The following is a 21845-nucleotide window of genomic DNA, read 5'->3' as shown; positions in this document are numbered from 1 at the left end:
GAACAACTGTGAACCGAGTGGACTTTCCTCGTTTGACTTTTAAGAATATTAAACGCGAATGTTTTAAGCTTTTTAGCTCGAAATTTAATCAAACTTTCTTCGGAGGGAAATTGTGCGAAATTGTACACGTTGGTTTTGCTAAACTTGTTGTTTAGCGAACCACTTGTTTCGCGTCTTTTCTTCTTTCGTCTAAAGCTCACAATTGCACGACATCTGTCGAAACTGAGATATTTATAATACTACGCGATAAATTATCTTCTCTTTAAGTCGCAATCTATCTACAAATTTAAAAAAAAAATTTACTTTATTCTTTCGATAACATTTCATCCACGCAACTTTTGCATATTGTTTCACTATTTAGTCGTCAGAGGGATAATTAAAATGGGACGTGAAATAAAACACGTGGAAATAAAATGCGAAGCTTTCAAAGGTTTCAAATTCTAGCGCGGAGACGAAAAATTGAATCGCAATAATCGAATGACAGCACAACGACGCCTAGTTCGCTTTATTCTAACAGGGAAAACGGTGTTTTCGACGAATACGTGCCACGAACCGGAAACATCGATTGTAACTTCCTCTCCGGCAGCTTCTCCGCAATATATCGAGTATCGTGCCGTGTATCGATCGCTCTTGCGCAGTTTTTGGGCCGAGAGCCCGTCCTTTGTTTCTCTCTTTCTCTCTTCTTCCTCTGTTCGCCTTATTCGTTCCTCCATTTCTCTGCTATTATATAAAAAGAACCGTTGGTCCGCCTGCTAAAACGAGATTCCACGATCCATTTTTTATTTCTAGTTGAGTTTTCATTTTCTCCATACGCGGCCGTTGTGTCGCTTGATTGCCGCTGTATCTTTCTTTTCCAGAATCAGTCGACTCTTTCTGCTTTAATCGATTACGTGTTGTCCCTTTCGGTTCTTAAAAATGTGTATCAAAAGGCGCATAAGATATTTATTCTGTGTTTTGCATTTCGATTCTTGTTAATGCGTTTTCTATGCCATTAGCGTACTCTCATATTACGCTTAGAAATTCGTTTCGCGATATTCATATTTCCGGCGTAGAGCCTTCTTGAAGTTTTCATATTTTCGTCACTGTCCTTAAAATGCATCTTCGTATTATACTTTCACTATGCACCTTTGAACAGACTCTCGTATTTCCCCTAAGCACCTTAACCTAAATTTCATTCGTATTGTATTTATTTTCATAATGAACTTTCATATAAACCCCCATATTTTTTATAATTTTCATTCACCTTTTTTTCTTTCTTTTTCTGTTCATCATTCGTTAAATCCAAGATAATCCTGTTTATTTTAAAATCCAGTTACCATCGATCTTCCAACACGCCTCCAAATTTCAATGAAAAACCTTGAAACACCCACGCAATGCCCAAAGAGGGTCGAGCGAACAGAATCCTCGATCGTCGAATCGTGAAACTCGAAAGATCGGCGATTCGAAATAAGGAGAAGGTTCTGGGCGTAGAATTTGCACGTGCCGTGTAGATCGGTATTTTTTTCACCGGGACAACAGGAATCGGCCGCAGAAGAATCCCGAGACTCGTCGGGTTCCCGTAGTTGTTTGCCAGCCGAGTTCGAACTCGGTTGACCGGTCGGACGAGCCGGATTGGCCTTGCTCGAACACCTCGCGCTCTAAGCCTTCATCATCGTCCTTAACTTTTCTCCTCCTCCTTCTTCCCTTCTTTTCTCTTTCTTCTTCTTCTTCTTCTTTGTTATCTTACGCCATGTGTAACAAAGAGACGCGAGGTTCATCCCTGTGACATCGATGATCGCTCGGCCGAGGAAGATCCTTTGGAAAATTGAGATTCACCTACCGAACATTCGTCCAGAAACGCTAGCTGGTGCTTTTAGGAAGACGTTCGCTCGGTTTATCGATGATCTTTTAATTCGTCGACGATACACGTTTCACGTGTTGTCAGCAAGTTGCACGTTTGATCTAAAAAGCATACTCGAACCGCGAGAACAACTATCGAAGCAAAGATTACCAGAGACGAACGGGAACTTCACCCAGAAACCATTCTTCTCTACCTGTTTTTATCTGTGTCGCTTCTTTTCGAAGTTCTTCGGAACACTTTCACGACGTGGCACGCGATTCTCCGTGTAAAAACTTCTTATTCCTGCCGCGAAATTCTGTTTCGTTTTCTTCCGGATTTACATGACTCGAACGTTTCGACGCGTTTCTGTGTTTCCTCGACGTTCCTAGAACACCTGTCTTACTTTGCGACAATAATTCTACCGCTACTTGCTCGCTATTCTAATCGCCGATTACGACCAGAGTCACGCGAACGTGACACCCGCCGTGAAAATGTGAAAAAACTGACAGAAGAATGGTGGAAGGAGCGTGACGGCGAAGTTCGAGCGAAGAATCCGAACTCTTCCAGGTTCTTCTTCCTCCTCGGACCGGTATCGCGGTGCGAGACTCGGAGAGGAGAAGAGAGAGGCGGAGGACAGGAGAAACGGCAGGATACTCGATTCCCTTCGCGCCGGGTGATACTAGGGGCAAGTCGCTTTGTCCAGGAACCGGTCGACGTGCCTACCAGGAGGCAGACACGCATCGATCCACCAATCGCTGCGCCCCGAGCGCCATGCACCAACGCGACCGCCAAACCTTCCTCGCAATCATTTTCGTCGGCTGAAAGGGAAAAGGGAAATCGCGGACGCACGACGCGGAAGTGGAAATCCGCGATCGATAGCTGGCGACAAGCAACGAGACTAGGAAGTGGTTACCGTTTCGTGCGCGTTTCTTCCTTCGTCGCTCGTGATCTCGATTTTACTCGATAAAGATTTTCATCGGTTCTTCGTTCTCGTTAGACGTTTAGGTTTTATGAAAAATGCACGATGATCGCAATTACGACTTGCAATTGGAAGGAAATATTTGCAAAAATGTTTGTCACCCCGATTCACCCGGAAAATATCCAAGAACTTTATAACCGGGCTTTTTCTTTCGATTTTCCCTGCGAACCTTTTAAATAATCAAAATTACAGCTGTCGATTAAAAAGAGGAAGCTATATGGAATTCCTCAGCCCCATTCATTATCCCATCAAACTCGAGCATCGGACTAATGGAAACGGTGATTCGCATTTCCATTGAGCACACACGGAATTCGAGATTTCATCGAGCGAATTCCTGGCCAGGGATCGGCGCGCGCGTTCGTAAAAGGAAATCGCGCGAAACACGGCAGAATCGCCGCGGTTCCGAGTTAAAGGATCAACCCCCGAGTGTGCGTCGGCTCTGAAAAGGTCAGCTCGTCAAAGGGTTCTCACCGAGAGTGAAACGCTGTTCAAAGCTCGCTCTTCCATCCAACGTCTCGTTAATCCCTTGGAAAACCTTCGACTTCGCTCCGTTTCCGATTAATACTTAGAAACACGAGGACGCTCCTCGAAAACTATGCCTCTCTCCTCATATTCACTCTGCGAACACGTTTCTCCGATTTTAAGAGTTCGTTGAAAAGTGTTGCGCGAAGTTCCGATATCAAAGTGTAGGAACGACGAACAGAGAAAGAGTTTTTCGAATATTTTGCCAAACGTTTGATCGTTGCAGGGCGTTTGCCCTTTACGGTTGGATCTTTGAGAAGTTTCCGCCTTTCGATTCGCCGGTCTCCTTTTTAGCTCGCGGAACACGCAGGTTGCAATCGTTTGGAGGATGAAACGAAAAAAAGATGGTGCAAAATCAACTTTTGATGGGACAAAGATAAAAGGGAAGGGGGAAAGGTGTCTGCGATGTTTGGTGTCGTTTGAAGAAGACGCGCGAGATAGGATAACGAATCTGTTAACTTTTGCTCGATTTTAATGCGAGATCAAAAGTAACGAGGTACGAATCACCGGAGATCGGCTGTTCTTGTTCGCTCTTTCGAACGTAGCAACGTTGATCAAAGGGTCGACGACGATGATTTCAAACGACAGTCGAGTGAAAATTAATGCCGAGAAACAGGCGCCTGGTGAAATGTTCGAGGGTTGAATCGTCGACCCTCGCAAGAGCGAAACTGCGCGAGTTAAACGTACGAAAGCAAAAATATTGCGGTTTTTCGATAAGCTTTATTTGTCGCGAAGGTGAAAGGCTGTGCGCAGCGATGAAAACCAAAAAAAAAGAAAAAAAAAATGCAGCTGCAGCGTTTAGATAGGGGATGGATGAACGAGGGAAAAGGTGAACGGCGATTGAAAGTTGGGAAATCAAAGGTCTATGAAAGAATTGGGAACGTGGGTGTGTTAGTTTAGGCAACGTCATTCAGAGAAATTCGTTCCATTGAAAAATATGCAAAAAGAGGAAGGTGAAAGCGGAGGAGGAAATGGAATAAAGGCGGAGAAGGAAATGGAATTTAATTCACGATTATCAGAGAGTATTGAAAGTCCTGCTATATGAAGAAAGATATACTGTTTTTAATGGTGTTATGTGAACATTGAACGTGGGAGGAAAATAGCATCAAAAGAGGATTGCATATTGATAAAATGGAAAAAGGTGAACGTATATAACGTGTTTTATACGTTTAACACGTTTCATAGAAAAAAGATCTTTAAAACATCTATCGTCGGAAACTTTCGTATCTGTCCCAAATTTTTCGATATTTTTCATGTTTCGAAATAAGAGCAGACGTTAAACGTGTGGGATAGAGGTACGCGGTGAACCGTGTTATTGCCCCAAATAATTGCGCTATCTCGTAGCGTGATCTCTGGATAACGCAAATATTTGTCTAGCCCGGTAATATTGATAATCTATGCTAATTCGACAACGCCGCTAACCGCGTTAGGTTCGTGCTAGTTAATCGATTCACTAGAAGGGTCTTTCTCCTTCCCTCTTCCCTTATGTTATTAGAATAACGCGAATGATCATCCTTAGGCGTGTATCGATAATCGTCAAACGAAATTACGCCTGGTCATTGGCCATCGTTTATAGAAAGCTACAGTGGTTACAAAAAGTTGTATTCTATTTTATACGATTGCATTTATTCTAACATCTACGCAACGATTAATCAGACCCAAGTACGTGAAATTAATCGTTTGGTGGTAGTTTTATGCGACTATAAAAATTTGATGCTACGGAAATGAAGCGTACAACTTGATAAAAGATCGTTTGATGGAAAAACAAAGGTGTATGGCAATACTTTCTGTAGTCATCGTACTTTAAATACATACATGCTTGATTAACAAATTGTTGCATAATGATGGAATTTAGGAGTTTCGAAGAGAGTTTGCAACGGCGTTGGCGAAGCTTTTAAATGGTTGAAAGTTGAAATTACTATGGCGGTCCAGGGAATCAGCCAGTTTATGTGTAAAGTTTATTCGATAAAAGTTGATATTTACAAACTAAGGCTATCGTAGTTTATAGTCTTAGTTCGTTAATGTTTCTGCCACTTCTGCGATCTCTCGTTGCACGCGAATAGCGTTACTTGAGTCCAGTTGCGAGCCAGTATACTCGATATTATTTATCCTTCGACGACGACGGCATAAATAATTCTTCGTTCTTAATAGTTCTTAATTTCGCAGCTTTCTAAAGTTCGATAACTTTCTCAAACGAAATCGGACCGCGCTGTTCCACAGTCGCTTCGTCAACGGCGCAAAAATTCCACGTATCGAACGACGCGTGTCACCCATTAGACACTGTCGATCGCACAACCAATCGCAGCGAAAGTGCAATTCGTTACTTCCACTGGAACAATGGAATCTTTTTATCCAGATCAACTAGCCATATATATACAGCAGTACCGCGAAAACTTGCTTCTTAAATGCTCGAGACCAAACGGAGACTCGACCTTTCACTGAGATATCCGTCGAACGTGTTAAAACTTTAAAACCCATCGATCAAGGCGATCGATTATTGTTAGCCTTTTACTTCGGTCCCGTTTCAACAATTTGTTACGTGGGCGTTTCTTCCAAGGGATGATTGCCAGGTGAATCGCTTTATTAAACGTGTTAAAGCAAACTCTATTATAACGGACGATAAGCGCTTCACCCTTTACATCGATAATCACGCGTTAATTCCTTTTCGCGATTCACGAGAATCAGTTGAATATTAAACGATCGCAAATCCAACGACTAACGTATCAGCCTTTGCTCGTTCAACGAATTTTTCTTCCTTTTTTAATTCGTCGTATCTCCGTGTACACGTACAACTTAACGTGAGAATTTTTGATTAATAAGAAGAACTTTTCAGTGAAAGTATTTGCAACGTAATTTAACCCTGCTGTTCTTCTTGGTACTTTCTCTGTGCGGAAAAAATAGGATACTCATCCTTATTAATACAATTAAAATTAAAATCAAGGTTACAAGTACCAATTTTACATTTCATAAAACGTATGAATAAAGGTTTTAAAAACGTTTAGTACTCTTAAGAAGATGTAGAGACTCAGTCTCATTTGCATATAAAGTTGTATTAAATTATTCGTTTAAACTTGTCATTTTTCTTGTGCACTTTGTCATATATACATATAATAATTTCTTTTATTATGATAGAAACGTTTAAATGAATTCTTAGCTGTTCCCTTCCCAGATACTGTATTCGAAAGAATTCCAAGATCGACTCGTCGTTTCGATCGCGTTTCACGCGTGTAGTTTATTGGTAATCGAGATTCATCGAGCAGATTGTTAAGCTTATCGAGACCCGACTGATTGTCAAGAGAAAGCTGACGATTGTTTTTTTACGCGTCTTTTTTTTTTTTTTTATTTCGGATCGTTCGTAGAGGATTGATGGCGACGCGGTTAAAAGTGTTTCGATGGCACTCGATCGACACGGTGTCGGTGAAAAGCGAACCGGGAAATCGCGATGGAGCCGCAAACGCGATTAAATCTCGGCGCGAATTCTAAATAATACGCTGAAAGCGTCCGCAGCCCTTCGGCTGCGATCGATCCAAGCTCGCCGGAATTCTGTTTCGTCTCCATGGATTTTCACTGTCACGTATGCGGCATAATGGCTTTTATTCGTCGTTTCATTAAAACGTCTCCAGGTTAGTTCCGTAGTGATACTCGGCTCGTTGGATTAGCGAGAAAACTTTTTCGCTTTCGATTTTAAAACAATGTCCGAACAAGTGCCGGAATATTCGCAGAGATAGCCGAAATAGCGAGAATTGTTTGAGAAACGAAAAAAGCATATTTCGTAATTGGCTTGAGGTAGATCTGGCGTGCGATTAGCGAGAGTCAGCGCGTTCTATCGTTTTTCTCTTCATCGACGTTCGTCGGTCGATGAAGTCGGAGTGAAAATCGTCGAACGTGGAGGATCGTACAGTTTATTTTCACCTCTTTTCTCTTTTTCTTTTTTTTTTTTTTAAGCAACAAACTCGTAAACGCGTTTGACGCAGTTGTCGTGTGCCAAGTATCGCGTTGTTGGCAAAAGTGTTCGAGCGAGAAGTGTCTCTCTCGTTACGTCGAAGAATCCTTTATCATCTCTGTCAAAATTCAAGCGCGAGAGGTAATTGGTCCGTGGTTATCGGGTATCTCTCTTCTATTAATTATTATCAATTCGAAAAGCATTAGCAATTCCCCTTAGTTTTATGTGGATTTTTAACGACAGACTTTTTAAGATAATTTTAGCTTGTTCTTTTTTCAAAAAACTCGGCTCTATGGTCGGTGCACTTGGTTGGCGTTTACTGTCAGGCGGAATATTGCAATATTTATCGTACTATGAATACCAAAGAATGTTGTTACAACACAAAAAGACGAACAACTTTTTTCATAAGTAATTGTTAAATGATTTAAAGAAGAAACGCGTGCATCGCGCGTTAAATGCCGAATTTTATTAACGTAAGAGCAGAAGCTTTGAAGTTACGAGGTAAATAATTTAATTAATTAATGAAATGATACGAACATCGTCGAAACGGGTCTTACAAACGATGTTTTAAAAACATGCGAACTTCCTACGCGATCTAACATCGTCGCTGTATAACGATGCAATACAGTTTTATAATCGGGCAGCAATCTACTTGTCCAATTCGCTACGTCTCAACCTTTCCACCGATAAATCATCCTTTATTTTCTCACGATCAGAAGAAATTTGGTCAGGTTTGGATTATGGTTGACGAGGAAGAATCGCATGCCGCCAGTTCCAGTTTCTCTTGGGCAGAATCGCTGCACGGATTCTCACCAGCCGTCAAATCGATCGATCGATCTTGGAGGATCTCGAAACAGGTTACCGCGATAGGTTCTTAACTCGCGGCGCGGCCTCGTCCACCATTCGTTTCTCGCGAAAATATCCGGCCTCCCATGAGCGTGTGCATCCCGTGGACGAGTCTGCTACTTGGAAATATCGCGTACGAAGCGGTCCATCGATCGTATTTCAGAAGAGACACGGCTCGAAAGCGTGGAACGTCGGCAAAGGCTGTGTGCGCTTAGGTGTTTCAGTCCGAAGCCAGCCGGACCAGTCGACTTGCATACCACACCAGGTTCGCAGCCAGCCTCTACCTGCATTCCAACCTACCAGTCGACCTCATTCCGCCATTATACTATTTCATTCTCCTCCAACCTTCTCTCTTTCTCTCTTTCACTTTGACTATGTGCTCGTCGTGCTGGATAAAAACGAAATTTCGAAGGACGCGCGCACCGATCGAAGATGAATTACGTTCTCGTACGGGGAAGGCTGATGGGGAATACGGTGAACGAGATGATTCTTGCGATGGAGTATTTTGCTGGAAATGCCAGAGTTCTGGAGCATTTCCAAGGTTTCGGAAACCAGGAAATGTAAATGATATGATTAATCGTTCGCACGCTGTGTTTCGTATTTTATCGTATACTTTGCCTCATTGTCTTCGTTCTTTCGATAGATGGATCGAATAAAATAATTGGCTTCTGGAATGGGAATAGCGGAAGAAAACCGAGGACACGTCTGTCTTTCGATTAGAATATCATCCTACACGTGAAAGAGATTTTAATATTTCATACGGAAGAACGAGGAGTTAGCTGGAAACGAATCACGTTAACATTAATGGTAGAATAATGTCACCCATTATAAAAGCGTACGAGATAGCGTAGAAAAGAAGAATAGATAAATAATCCATAAGATAGCTATTACTACACAGTCGCATTTATTCGTGTGCCTTTCTGTCAGGCTAATTTAATTCTTTCTTCGTCGTTTTCTTCTCAAAGCGGAAATATACCATGCAAACGTGCCATTCGACGAAACAACTTCAATTGCTTTTTACGAAAGATAGACAATTACGGAACGATCTACCGTAACTTTTAACGAAATATCAAATCATATAGGGCTCTATCGATCTTGTCAACGATACAAAGTCGAATAAAAATACTCGTTACTTTCAGACGATCGACTAATATCGTCAACGTAGGGACGACACATCGCGCGAGACAAAAAGCGAACATCAACGTGGAAAAGATGAAATCGAAGGTTCGTAAATGCTGTGGTTGGGGAGTTCCGATTTACAGCGGAAGCGGAGGAAGAGGCGCGTGCATGATGGCACGGTTCGATACAACCACCCCATTTACTTCCGGCGTAGCCGAACGCTCGACCATCGTTCGGATCGCGTAAAAACTTTTCGAGTACTTTTTATTGCCTCCGCTTGCCCTCTTTCTTGGCCCTACCCTTTCTTCGTGGCGTGGCTTGTCGATCGAGGAGCCTGTTCTTTCTCCTTCCATCGTGAAATTACCGTGCAGCGAAGTTACGGCAGGGGGTCGATAAGTTTCTTGCGAGAACAAGGGGGTGCTTGTGATTATCGTAACCCTGGTAATTGGCCAACTTTACAGGCTCCGTGTTTTTCGTCGATTCCGGATTTTTTCTCGCGAACGGTGTGATTCGGATTAATCCGCTTAGCTTTGATTCATTTTCAACGTAGGATTTCACGTGGTCTAAATTTAAGAAGCTCGAAGGTTTTTCTAAGGGACAGTCTGTAACGAATTTTCGGAGAGTCGTCGAAAATGACTGTGAAACGAATTTCGAAGAGCGTGAAATGGAAATTTTTGTCGTTCTTTGTTCGATTGTGAATTTGCTCCGTTTCGTTATTCGTATACGTTTAATGTCCTATCGCGAGCGAGTTGTTCTGTACAAAAAATTGACCATACGTTTGATGTCTGTAAAAACTTCTTTGCATGCATTTTTCATTTTTCGTACGAGAGGATTAAGGAAAGATTTAGAGAAAGAACGATGTTTCAGGCTTTAAATTATCGACCCGATCGCGGTCTCGCAACTTCGAACGACGACGAACCAACTTTCTTTACGCTTCTAGAAATGTCCATCTCTCTTCCTATCATCTTCGAGACACGATATAAAAACGGAATCCCCTTACAAAACGTACAAACACGATTAATCGAAGCAAACGTTTAACGAAGGAAACGTGATGGGTCACTTTTATCCACAGCTCCATTAACAAAAGTGGATACTTCTGGTAACGCGAGTTTCCGTTCGCCATTGTCCACGAACGGTGGCGGCTTAACTTTCTGAAGAAGTTTCACCCCGTGGAGCCGGGGCCAAGCGCTGTAAATTACCCCGGCAGGTTTATTAAGGCCAGCTACTTTCGTCACGGCTCGACGTCATCGGGCTCGATTCTTCTCTCTCTCTCTCTCTCTCTCTCTCTTTCTTTCCTATTCCGCTTCTTTTCTCCCCTTGTGCACCATTCCCCTCCTTTTTTCCCTTCATTTCGACGGATTAACTTGTTCGAGGACGACGAAGGAATCCATTAAGCCGACGGATCAGGAACGAGAACCACCTGATTGCCAAGGTTTTCGTCGTAGCAGACGTTCCGATCGACGCTGTTACCATTTTATTTTTCCAATGAAGATTAGTTTCTGTTTCCTTGTTCCTTTTTTTATTCGCATTTTGACAGATTTATCGTTGAAAATGGTACATTACTGGGAACAGAAGGTTTCGCAAGGGCTGTTGAAATGTTTGAAAGATGATTAAAACAGAATTCCTATGGGGAAATTTTGTAATTACAAATAAGAAAGAAATATTCGTTATATTGTAAGAAATATTTTCTTGATGATAGCGAACGAAAGACACGGATGTCTTCTTTAGCGTAGATTCGATCTACGTGTTAACAGATTTCACGCTATTTTCTATGAGTAATATTATATAATACAACGTAAATTACTACTCACTGGTTATATAAAAATACAATTTACTATAATCCACTTGTTACGATGATCCAGCTTTAATTTTCCTACCTTCCAATTTGCGTTATTAAACTTTCACAATTCGCAAGTAGACTCTCGAATCACGCAGATAAATTTTAATGAAATAACCTATGAATTTGATAGCGGCAATTTGTAATAATTCAACTCTTCCACTATCTTCGTCTTATCCTCGTCTATCTGTTCGTAATTTCAGAGCAATCCGTTTCCTAATGATCCACCTATATAATCCAGTCGTAACTCTAATTTTCTTACATTCCACTTCGCGCTATTATCAGCTCATGTTGCTGTAACAAGTGCGCAACGAGGATACCCTAGATTCCAAGAAGAGGGAAAAACGAAAAGGAAACGAGAAAGGGAGCGGTCCGGAACGAGTCGTTCAAATTGATTCCCGCGCGTGTACTCACGCGATTAGCTTGATAGATCGAGCTGGTTTTATCGAGCGACCGGCATATAGAGAGTTAATATTCGTTGGTAAGGTTTTATCGCGAGTCGTAGAGGATCGTGTAAATGACGCTGTGAGAGAATCAGCCGTGATAATCGAGCGGCTCGTTCCTTCGATACGGTTTAATTTCAGTTAAGATTCGACGATTGTTCATAAATTCCTTAACGAGCATCCGCACAGATACGTGATCACGGAGCTGCTTCAGAGCGACCTGCACAAGATCATCGTCAGCCCTCAGCATCTCAGCCCCGACCATATCAAGGTCTTCCTCTACCAGATCCTTCGAGGTGAGTAAATATAAATTATTCTTTGCTTCGTTTGGATTTATCCAATGTACTGTGGTAGAATCGCACGTATTCTCGATTCTTTTTTAACAACTCTTTGTGTTCTTTTTTTCTTTTTAATTTGATCATGATCAATATGGATGAATTGAGATGTGGAATTCGAGTCTTGTTAAAGGTTGTATCTTTACGACTTAAGTTTTTATCTCGACATAAGTTTTTATCTCAGAAGTCCCACTCGATATTTTTCCAGTTCCATCTTTTTTTTTTTGCGAAACGTGCGAAAGAAAACCAAGGTTGTATCTTGGAAATTGTTTCAAGATATATCGTACATTTAAAAATTATAAAATACAACAATAGTGTGAATAAAACTGGTATTTAAATGAATTTCTTTCTTTATTTATGTATTTAAATTGTCTTATTCTTTAGTTAAAGTAAATTTCAAATAAAACACTTGAAATGGTTGGGAGTTGCTGATAACGAAATTGAAATAAAATTCAGAATGCAAAGGGTTCATACGACAATCAAGAAGCTTGATACATTTTTTTAGCTTTATGGGAATATTATATCTATATTATTACATTACATTACGCTACATCAACCGCGGATTAGATAGATACAACTTTCGTAACGAAATATATCTTCGACGTGACAAACTTAGCTCATTTCGGCAAATCTCTTAAGCTGTCAGGTTCTCGAGGCTATTGGTAACGAAGAGGAAAATAATCGCGTGCTATTGGAAAATTGCTTCTAACGAACGTTATGTTCGTTGGTGAATTTCACAGTATCGAGACGGGTAGCATCGTCTGCAACGGATAAACGCAGATTTTCATTTCGTTACGCGGTTTTTACGAGCGAACGTCACGTGCAGCCTGCAGTTCGAAGGCTCTAATCGACAGAAACAGGTATCAAGTGGGAGGAGGGAGCGTTTGGTTGCGCGTGGAGGCCATTTTGTCGGAACTCAGCGAGTCTTCTCGGTTCGTTAGTCACGAGTCAATTTCCTACGAGGCTGGCGCTCTAGCTACGTTCAAACCCAACGATTTGCATGCTTTCCCGCGTGTATCGTGAAAATCGCGTTGATTTTTCGCGCGAGAACAGACGACGAACGTAGTAGGATTTTACGTTCCGACGAATAAATATGAGAATTTTAACTTAATCGTGTTTCCCTCTTACTTCAAATTCTTTCGATTTTCACGGAAATATGGAAAAATCTAGTTGTAGAAAATACGAGATACGAAGAATCGCTTTTCTTAAAACATCGAAAGCGTTTTTTGCTCGATGAAAAAAGGGCAGACTGCGATAGAAAAATTCGAGAAATTCTTCGTCGAGCTAAGCTCGCCAAGTGTAGGTACAACCACGAAGAAACTTTTTCGTTGGCGAAAATTTTAGCGACACGCGGCTCGATTCGCGCGAAATTTGACTCATCCAATTACTTTGCTCGGTTGAATGATATAGGATCTCTTTGAAGTGGCAAATCGCCCTGGACACTGAGAACCGGCGCTGAACTTCGTACAGAGCCTAAACAATTCTACATAGGAAATGACGGACGCTTTGATGGCGAAACGAGAGTCGTTATTCTCGAGTAACTACTCTCGAGTCGTCGGTTCTTCGAGCGTTAAAACAATCCTCGCTTGTAACCGCTCGAGGAGAATATTCGAAATCGATTTTCTCGAGAACAGAGTCTCGTAGGAAAAATTTGATTCCACTAGAGGCGGTGCATGTGACATCGTTTCTCTCACAATTTTAATTCGACGAGCCAATATTTCGCTAAATTTCGTTATTAATCGCATTAGAGAAGAATAAATCTGTAAACCATGAAAATATTTGGAAACTCATCGTGTGAAATTTTGACGTCCATATGGTATAGAAAATATTCTGAGATATCATTTTGGTACTGTAACGAGACACGACTATCGTGATTGTATGCGTCAAATTTGAAAGCAATCTGAGAACGTACGTAGAAATCAGAAGATTTTCGTAGCAAACGTATATTCAGAATGATATGAAAATCGAGATACGAATTCCATTCTTTCTCCGAGAGTTTCTGGAAATTTAAGAAGACCGTGCAACTTCTTTGGACGATTACGATTCGCAGATTACGAATTCGAAGAGACAAGATTCGATAAAGTTGTCGAAAGATTGGAACAATGTCGAGTATTCTAAGGGTTAATTAAGCTTAGCTTTGCCGATCGAACCGTGAAAGATCTGAAAAGACCAAGTTTCCACGGTAGAAAACTCGGTGTTGGAATGATATCGATTCCTTGAAACTTGCAGAGATATCCATTGTCGGGATGAGCTTTATTCAAGCGTGGATTTCGCGAGCGATCGTTCAAAAACAACGCGAAAGAAATTCTCGAACGAAGAAACAAGAGGGTGGAGAATTTCTTTCGCATTGTTGGAAAGAAAACAAAAACGTGAGAAAGAAATGGAAAGGAAGAGAGGAACGTAAATCCGAATGATCATTCACTGAATCACGAGCACAGAAAAATCAAACGAAAGAAAGAAGGAAAGAAAGAAAGAAAGAAAGCAAGAAAAAGGAAGAAACCCGGTGGATAAAACTTCTTCTTGTAAATATCTGCGTTGTGTTGCCTGCAGCGTTGAACCAGGGAAAGAGTAAACAGGATCGTTTCTATTCATCCCTTGGGATCATCTCTGGATCTCCGTGATGTTAGAGCGTTCGTCTGGCAACGTCTGACGCGTCGAATTACTCGACCATCTTTCACTATGGTCAGCCAAGTCTGTCTGTCCAGTGACCGTCTCTTTCTACTTTGCCTCGCTCCTTTGCATTTCGCTTTATTTACATGTCTTGATAACGCGTTAATTTTCTCACTTCTTTCTCTTTCGTTCGAAAACCTTGTTTCTCTTAAATGTTAACGACGAATCTGAATAAAGATATCCGGGTCCTCTTGCGCAATAATTTACTACGTAACTGGTAATATCGAAATACTTTAATCGTCGATAGTTCGAACATCGAAAGTGTTGCTTCTAATCGTAAGTGAAATTTATACTAAATTTGAAACCTTTTCGTTTTTTATGCGTACCACATACAACGACTTTTCACTATCTGCCTCAATCTCTTCCGATTAACTTCAAGTAGCCACGTTATACGTACGTTTTCCACTAGGATCGCAAATTTTACGTGAAAAATCTCTCGTTAAATCCTGATCTATATTTGGCTTGCACTTTAGCCGGTTTTCCTTCGAGTATGCAATGATAATTGTTATCAAGAGTTAAGAGAGCCGTCAACCCTTTTCCTCGCTGTTCCTGTAGTCAACCAGCCACGATATATTCCCTCGTTTGTTTCTACTTCTTTGTTAACGCTAAATCCCTTCTCATTTGAAAGTCTAACTACCAGCACTGGCACTGCCGGAGCTTTTCAAGGCGTTTCTTGCGGCTTCACCGAGCAAAACGATCCATCTCACTTTCTGTCTAGCTCACCCATTCCCCAATTTTCTTTTTTCCCTTCATTCTCGTCTAAATTATGATTTTCACTCGTCCCTGCTGCGCTTTATCGTCCTCTCCGCCTTTTCTCCTGACTGTTTGCGTAAATTCGTGTTATGGAAATGGAAATAGATAAGCGTTTGGCAAGAGTTTGTCTAATCTTCGACATTTGTATATATTAATATATTAAGACCGAACCGGAGATTCCGGTTCTTTAAATGCTAAATTACTGGCGGTAATGGATGACATAATTACTGGATGATTAGCAAATTATTTTAATGAATCTTCCTTTCTCCTAAACTGTCAGAGTGCTCGTAAGGAAAAAGAAACTGTTCTATTCGTTGCAAGTCCGTACCATCTACGCTGTTTTTTCTTTATCGAAAAGTATCGACGAGGAATACTAAACTTTAGTAGATTTCGATTACAAATTTATCTCATCGACTAAAATATTCGCAAGAAGATAGAAACCATATCGTGTCTGTCCATTAGAAATCTACGTTTCTACGAAGTTATTCCCAGAGATCGACGAAACAATATCAACGAAGAATATCTTCAACGAACGCGTTTAAACATTTCAGTGAAAGATTTGTCCAATTAAAAAGAGAAACAGATTACAATTGCTATCGCGAATTCGCAATATCCTCGTCTTTTTCTAGCTCTCTGTCTGTCAGAAATACAGTACTCGGATTTACAGTGTTGCGATACGACAGGTAACATTTTCGCTAGGAACAAGAACGCAACAAAAGTCGAACTCTTCCATTCGTTTCCCCAATGGAAACGCGTTTCCGCGTAATTAAATCGAATCGGGTGTACAGCGCGCGATGACGAGCGTAGGAACGCGGGCCCACGGCAAGATCGCTTTAAATCAATCAGCGTTCGCGCAATCGGAAGTGAAATAGCCCGTATCAAACGTATTAATTCGCTCTGTTTTTTTTTTTTTTTTTTTTACCTTTCTCTCCTACTCTCCTTCCCGCTATTGCTGTCTTGATTTTTTCGTTGCCGTTTCGTTCGAAACGCTCGTTACAAAAGCGTCAGATCGATCGACGCAACGAAAACGGACGAATATCCACGCGGAACGCCGCGTTACGACGAACAAAACCGGAACACGGCCGCCCAGTCAAAAAGTGAATGGCTCGGTAAGAGTTACAGAAACAAATTTCCCATGAAAATTTCGACGCAAGTGTACGTACATATATGTCGGAGATGTAGAGACAACGGGCCTTTCTTTTGGACTTTTGGGAAGGTTCGCAATACTTTGGTCTAAACTATTCATTATAGCTGTACTTAAATAATAGAACTTAGAAATAGTAGTTGTGATACGATTTGATTATGTTTGCCCGAGATTGGTGACAGTGGACTTGGGCTCCAGGTGACATAACTGGTCGCCGAACATAGCCATGGTTACGGGATGAACGTTTTTACTTTACAGTAGAAGTAGCAATATCGAGGGACACACGCTGTATTAACAAACAAGCCCCGGGGCAGGAGCTGTGACGGCTCTACGCGGGTCTGCCTAGTAACGGCGCTTGGAACTTGGTTGATAACCCCGATCAATACGCAATTGACAAGTGTGATCGTGTCAGTCTTTTATTCTTATGATCTCCTTGGAGAGTTTGCACACAACGTCTGGTGAATCAGTCAGAAAGATACCGTGCACAGCTAACGTCATTTGAGTTTCAAAGCATATTCAATTGTACAAAGAGATATCCCGTTGATCGTGGATTCGTTTAAATCTAAGAACATTGTCTTTACTTTAAGAGTGACCAATAAACACGTTAAATTGTTAAACCTTGTTAAATCAACACTTTTTTTATTTAGTTGTTTACATTCACAATTTGTCCGATTTGGTAGACTTTTTTGGCTGTTTGATTGGGGTTAGGTTGTGTGTTGATGTGTGTTAGGTTGTGGGTGGCTACCCTCAGCGGGGTACCATCTTCGTGTTTGTTAGGTTATGTCCTTTGCGAGATCTGTTGGACGTTTCTTTTTTAGTCTTCTTTCTATGCTTGATGGAATCAACACTTGTACACATAATTGTAAATATAAACCTCTTTGAACAACTACGATGGCTTGTCCCAATGAAGATACGCAACGCGCCCCTAAAACTAGCGCCAGCCCGACAAACCCGACATATATATCGTTACGTTCGGTGACTCTGTCCAAAAACCAGGCCCCAGATGGCAGCCAGATGTCTACGCATCTTCGCTGCGTAGCCTCAATGGCCTTTAGGACCCGCTATAAATCTTGGCATTTTTATAGTTGAGGTCCTTCAGACCAAACAAGTATCTTTCATTTCAAGTGTTCCTTACATTTATCGTCTAGTACGGGATGATACGGGGAAGTTGGTTTTCCTCACGTTCGGTATCTTCCGCTAGCAACTTTCTCTCGGGGGCGGCTAAGATCCTTCCTAGTCCACCAACCTTCTTATTATCCAATCAGAAGCAACGTCTATTGCCCTCACTTTCCTAGCCAAAATTGTCATTAACAAATCCGCTTTCCTCTGCCACAGCATCGTCACTGAACTTCACTGATTCTCCAACCTTTCCAACGATCAACATCTCTTAACCGGGTTTCCAACTTTAGATCAGTCACCTACTTAACTTATACATACGCACCAGCGTAACTAGCTTCTATATAAAGTTGTTGGAAATATATAATATTATAACCTGTTAAACTCGGTGTTATATTCACTGAACTACCCCTATTATCCTAACAGAAATAAGGGAATCGATCATTTCGTGGCGTCGATTGTTTAATCGTAACGAGAATTTACGATTCCCGTCGACTTGCTTCGCGTCTCTCCGCGAATGGTCGAATAAATACACACACACACATAATATATCGAAAATCGTGACAATTGTCGTTCAAATGAAAGAAGTTACCGTATAGGAATCGATATCTGAGATTAAATAATTTTAGTCGGGAATAACCAGAACCGTGGAAAATTAATATTTCTCAATAATGTAATTTTTTCAAAAGTTTCTTCAAGACTAGCGAATACGTTTTCGCGAAGAAGTTCGACTGTAGTGGAAACGGAGCTACCGATGAACCCCTTTCAAATAAAATTCCACGGACAGGGCGGGGGTGGCGAAGCTTACTGTGAAAAGGGAGTAACGACACCACTCGTGTCCGTCCTTCGACAAGAACCCTTTTATCCCAGTCGGAGAGAATCAAAGTCGCGTCTCAACGTGGATCAAAACCTGGAAATTTTCTCCTTCGCTCCCTTCGAAATGTTCGCAACGCGTCTTTCATCGCCCCTAACCATCCTCTTCTTTCCTTCCCCTTTGGATTATTATCGAATCTTTATTGAAAAATTTCTTTGCCGTTACTCAATTTACGTGGATATGAAATTCATTCCGTCTGTGGTTGATGGGCAAGTATTTTCTGCAACTAGAATAATTCGTAGAATATCGATTATCTCGGTTATTTAAATAGCAGATGCTTGGATTGCTTGAAAGAATACATTTTGCTGAAGAAGCGTGAAGGGTTAGAGAAGCCTGTAAAAGTAGGAACGCGCGTTATTGCGCACCCTTAAAGACGAGAATACTTAAGGGTGGAGTGGTGCGTCGTTATTGATAGTTGCTGAGAAATGTTTAGACAAGTTTCCGAGTAAAACCGAGATATAGGATAAGTATTCCACGAATTCTACGCTGTCTATTAGGGTTGTTGGCTTATATATCGTACGAATTTCAGAACGCTCCACGTGTTTGAATAAATCGTACAGTGATCGATGGAAGTAGTAATTAATAAGAATTCGAAGATAGATACAAGCTTACTGTTCTGTCAAAATGCTTAATCATCGTCGAACATTCAGCATTGAACGATTCGTATAAAAATTCGTGCAAAAGTCGCGTGAATAATTTGCATAAATTCCGCGTAGAAATTTTTCATCGCAACTTATACCTATAATATTCAAGCAATTCGTACAAAAAATTCATAGAAATTCAATATAAATGTTCTCTGGCCAGTCTATGTCCAGAATATAACCATAACACGATATCGCTATACTGGCTATTATTATCAATAACCCATCTACTAAAATAAACGATACCTATATCTCCTGTGAAAAATATTTCCACGTAAATTACGTTGATAAACCTTCCGTTCCTCCATCTTTCCATTTCGCCCTAACAGACGGAGCTTCCAAAACACGCAACAATGTCTCGACACGCCCTAATGTCTCGGAAACACCATACAGTCTCCTCCGTCGCTGCGATGGCGTCGCAATTCTTCAAATCGATCGACAAAAGAACAGACGAGGCGCGTCCTCTCTCTCTCTCTCTCTCTCTTTCTCTGTCTCTTCAAGCAGAATCGTCGTGTAATTATTTTGAAAAAGTCTATCCCCCACCCTGTACACCGAGCTTCCTCAACTTGGTCCATCCCCCAGCGGCTGAAGAATGCCGAGTTAATTAAACCCACGGCCACTCTTTTCTCAAAGCGGTAGGCTCGAAAGCATTGCTCGAAAAAAATCTTACTTTAAAGCGGTCGCGATTCTTCCTCCATCTCTGTGGCTCCGCTCTTCAGCAACCCCGGCGCGACGCGTTCTCCACCCCCTTTATCGGGTTGGGACTCTCTTTCTCTCCCTCGTCCCCGCAATTTCTGTTCTGTCTGCTCTGTCCCGGCCGTGTCACGCGGAGATATGCAAATAACGGGCAGCGTCATAGTACGCGTGGGAAGAGAGTCTTTCGTGAAAGGAACACAGCCATCGAGTAATAATTATCGAGGCTGTGGACACGCGCGAGGTGGCACACAGCGAATATTTATATTCGTCGAAGGAAAAAGAGAGATTCGATGTTATTTGGAAGTACAGTTAGTCGCGAAAGTTTCCTAACGTTTGTGGAATTTCGTGAATTAAACACGCTCTTCGCCACGAAATTGTTTACACGCGTAAGTCTCACGTATTCGATCTTACGATTGTTATTGTCGTATTTCACGTATTTGTCTGCAGCGTAGATCGTTCGAGTGGCGGGCTATAAATTTGACTCGTAGGATTTCGTTTGTTTTATTACCAAGCTTGTTATTGTTATACGCGAGAATTTATTAGTTGCAACTCGTAGTGGAAATGGTAACGAGAATTTAATCGACGTGGCACTTAACGTGGTCCAGAGGTTCTGAGAAAAACGCGAGGAAACTTATACGAGTCGGGCATGTTGAATTTTCTTGTGATATTTGCGATGAAATTTTCCATGGGATCTATGTTCCACCTTTTCGTTAGAGAACGTTCAGTTAGCGGTTACAGGTTAATGCACGAGCGAGTGAATATGCCAAGCGGTGGACTATCTGGCTGGCAAGATTCCTATTTCCCAAATTTTTGGTGTGTCACACGATGCTGACTCAGAGTCACGATTTTTGAGAACGGAGTCACGCTTTCTGAATAAAAGAGCGGAGGGAACTGGGTCGCGTAGATTTAATGTACCGTTTAGCGTGCAAGTAACAAAGAGCAACTAAGAATTTGTCTGACGAGTATGGAGTAAAATTAGATTGTTCTCATACTCTGTACTCTTGTACCTTGTGCTCGTGAAATTTCCAAGACCAGTTAAATTAAATATGCCCTCCACCCTCGAACAAAGTGCACCACGTACTTGATTAACTGAAATTTATACCAGCCAAATATATGTAATAAGATGTAAGAAACTTAACCTTCGTATTCCTCCGTTTTATATCTACAATTCTCTCGAACGATCAACTTTTCTAAAAGTTCTCCTAAAAAAATCTCAAGTATCTTTAGCATTGAGTTTAGAACATTTTAGCGTGTTTAAATCGTGACTAGTCTGAGCGTGTTTACTCGCATCGTTTTTTCATGGACGTAAAGGGAAACTCGCTTAAAAATTGTATAACAAGTAGCGCAACATTTTCAACATTTTATATTCCTTTGTATAAATAAACGAAAATTCCTCGTCCAATTATAAGTCACGACTCGAAATGCTTAAATTACGAATCATATTGCAAATTAGTAGACAAAACGCAGTAATTGGAATCATTCTTAATAATAACTTCCTCTGAGATACATCTCTCCATCGATTTCTAAATTTTCTCCTCTTTCGGGACCCAAAAGACGCCTACGTTAAAATCCGTTTGTTTATCATCTCTATTTAAATCGGAAAATATTCATCGTTTAAAATCGGAATTAAAAATCTCGGTCAATGCTCCGATATTAATGAGCGCATTTCACCATTGAACAAAACCACCCCTGGCAATTTACTCGAAAAAATGCAAAGCGACAGAACGTTGAAACGTCGAAAATATTCAGGTATATCTCATCGATGGCAATCGACGATGTTAAACTCCATTCATCGATCGAGCATTTTACCGAAGGTTGGAAACACCGAAAGAGCGGGAGGGGTTAGGTTTTGCGCGATCGATCCTCTTTACGAGAGCTGTCCGTGGCACTCGGGTGAAACGAAATCGTCGTCGTCGAGCAGCTGAAGGGTTGCGAAAAGCAGAAGGAAACGGCGTGGCACGCCAGATACGCGCGTTAATTTATCGCGGTTCTATTCCGTCGACTGGTCGTGTTTCCGCGAGTAAAAAGAAACACGCTCCCTCGGAAAATCGACATGTTGCTATGACGAAAAATTATCGGGTTCTTGACGGAAGATTTTTTTTAATTCT

The 21845-nt window shown here is 41.3% G+C and overlaps 1 protein-coding gene across 2 annotated transcripts in view; it reads left to right on the top strand.

The window, feature by feature from the left end:
* Positions 1–21845, top strand: part of LOC117235503 (serine/threonine-protein kinase NLK) — a 230844-nt gene that overhangs the window by 157509 nt on the left and 51490 nt on the right. For both annotated transcript variants that reach the window (XM_033497600.1, XM_033497601.1), the window contains exon 4: positions 11698–11804. In XM_033497600.1, coding sequence (XP_033353491.1) covers positions 11698–11804 — 107 coding nt within the window. The remainder of the gene's footprint in view (positions 1–11697; positions 11805–21845) is intronic.

Source organism: Bombus vosnesenskii, unplaced genomic scaffold (assembly GCF_011952255.1).
Source record: "Bombus vosnesenskii isolate JDL3184/JDL3185 unplaced genomic scaffold, Bvos_JDL3184-5_v1.1 scf7180000013316, whole genome shotgun sequence".
NCBI lineage: Eukaryota > Metazoa > Arthropoda > Insecta > Hymenoptera > Apidae > Bombus > Bombus vosnesenskii.
Note: the sequence above shows the minus strand (reverse complement) of the source record. Positions and strands in the feature narration are given on the sequence as shown.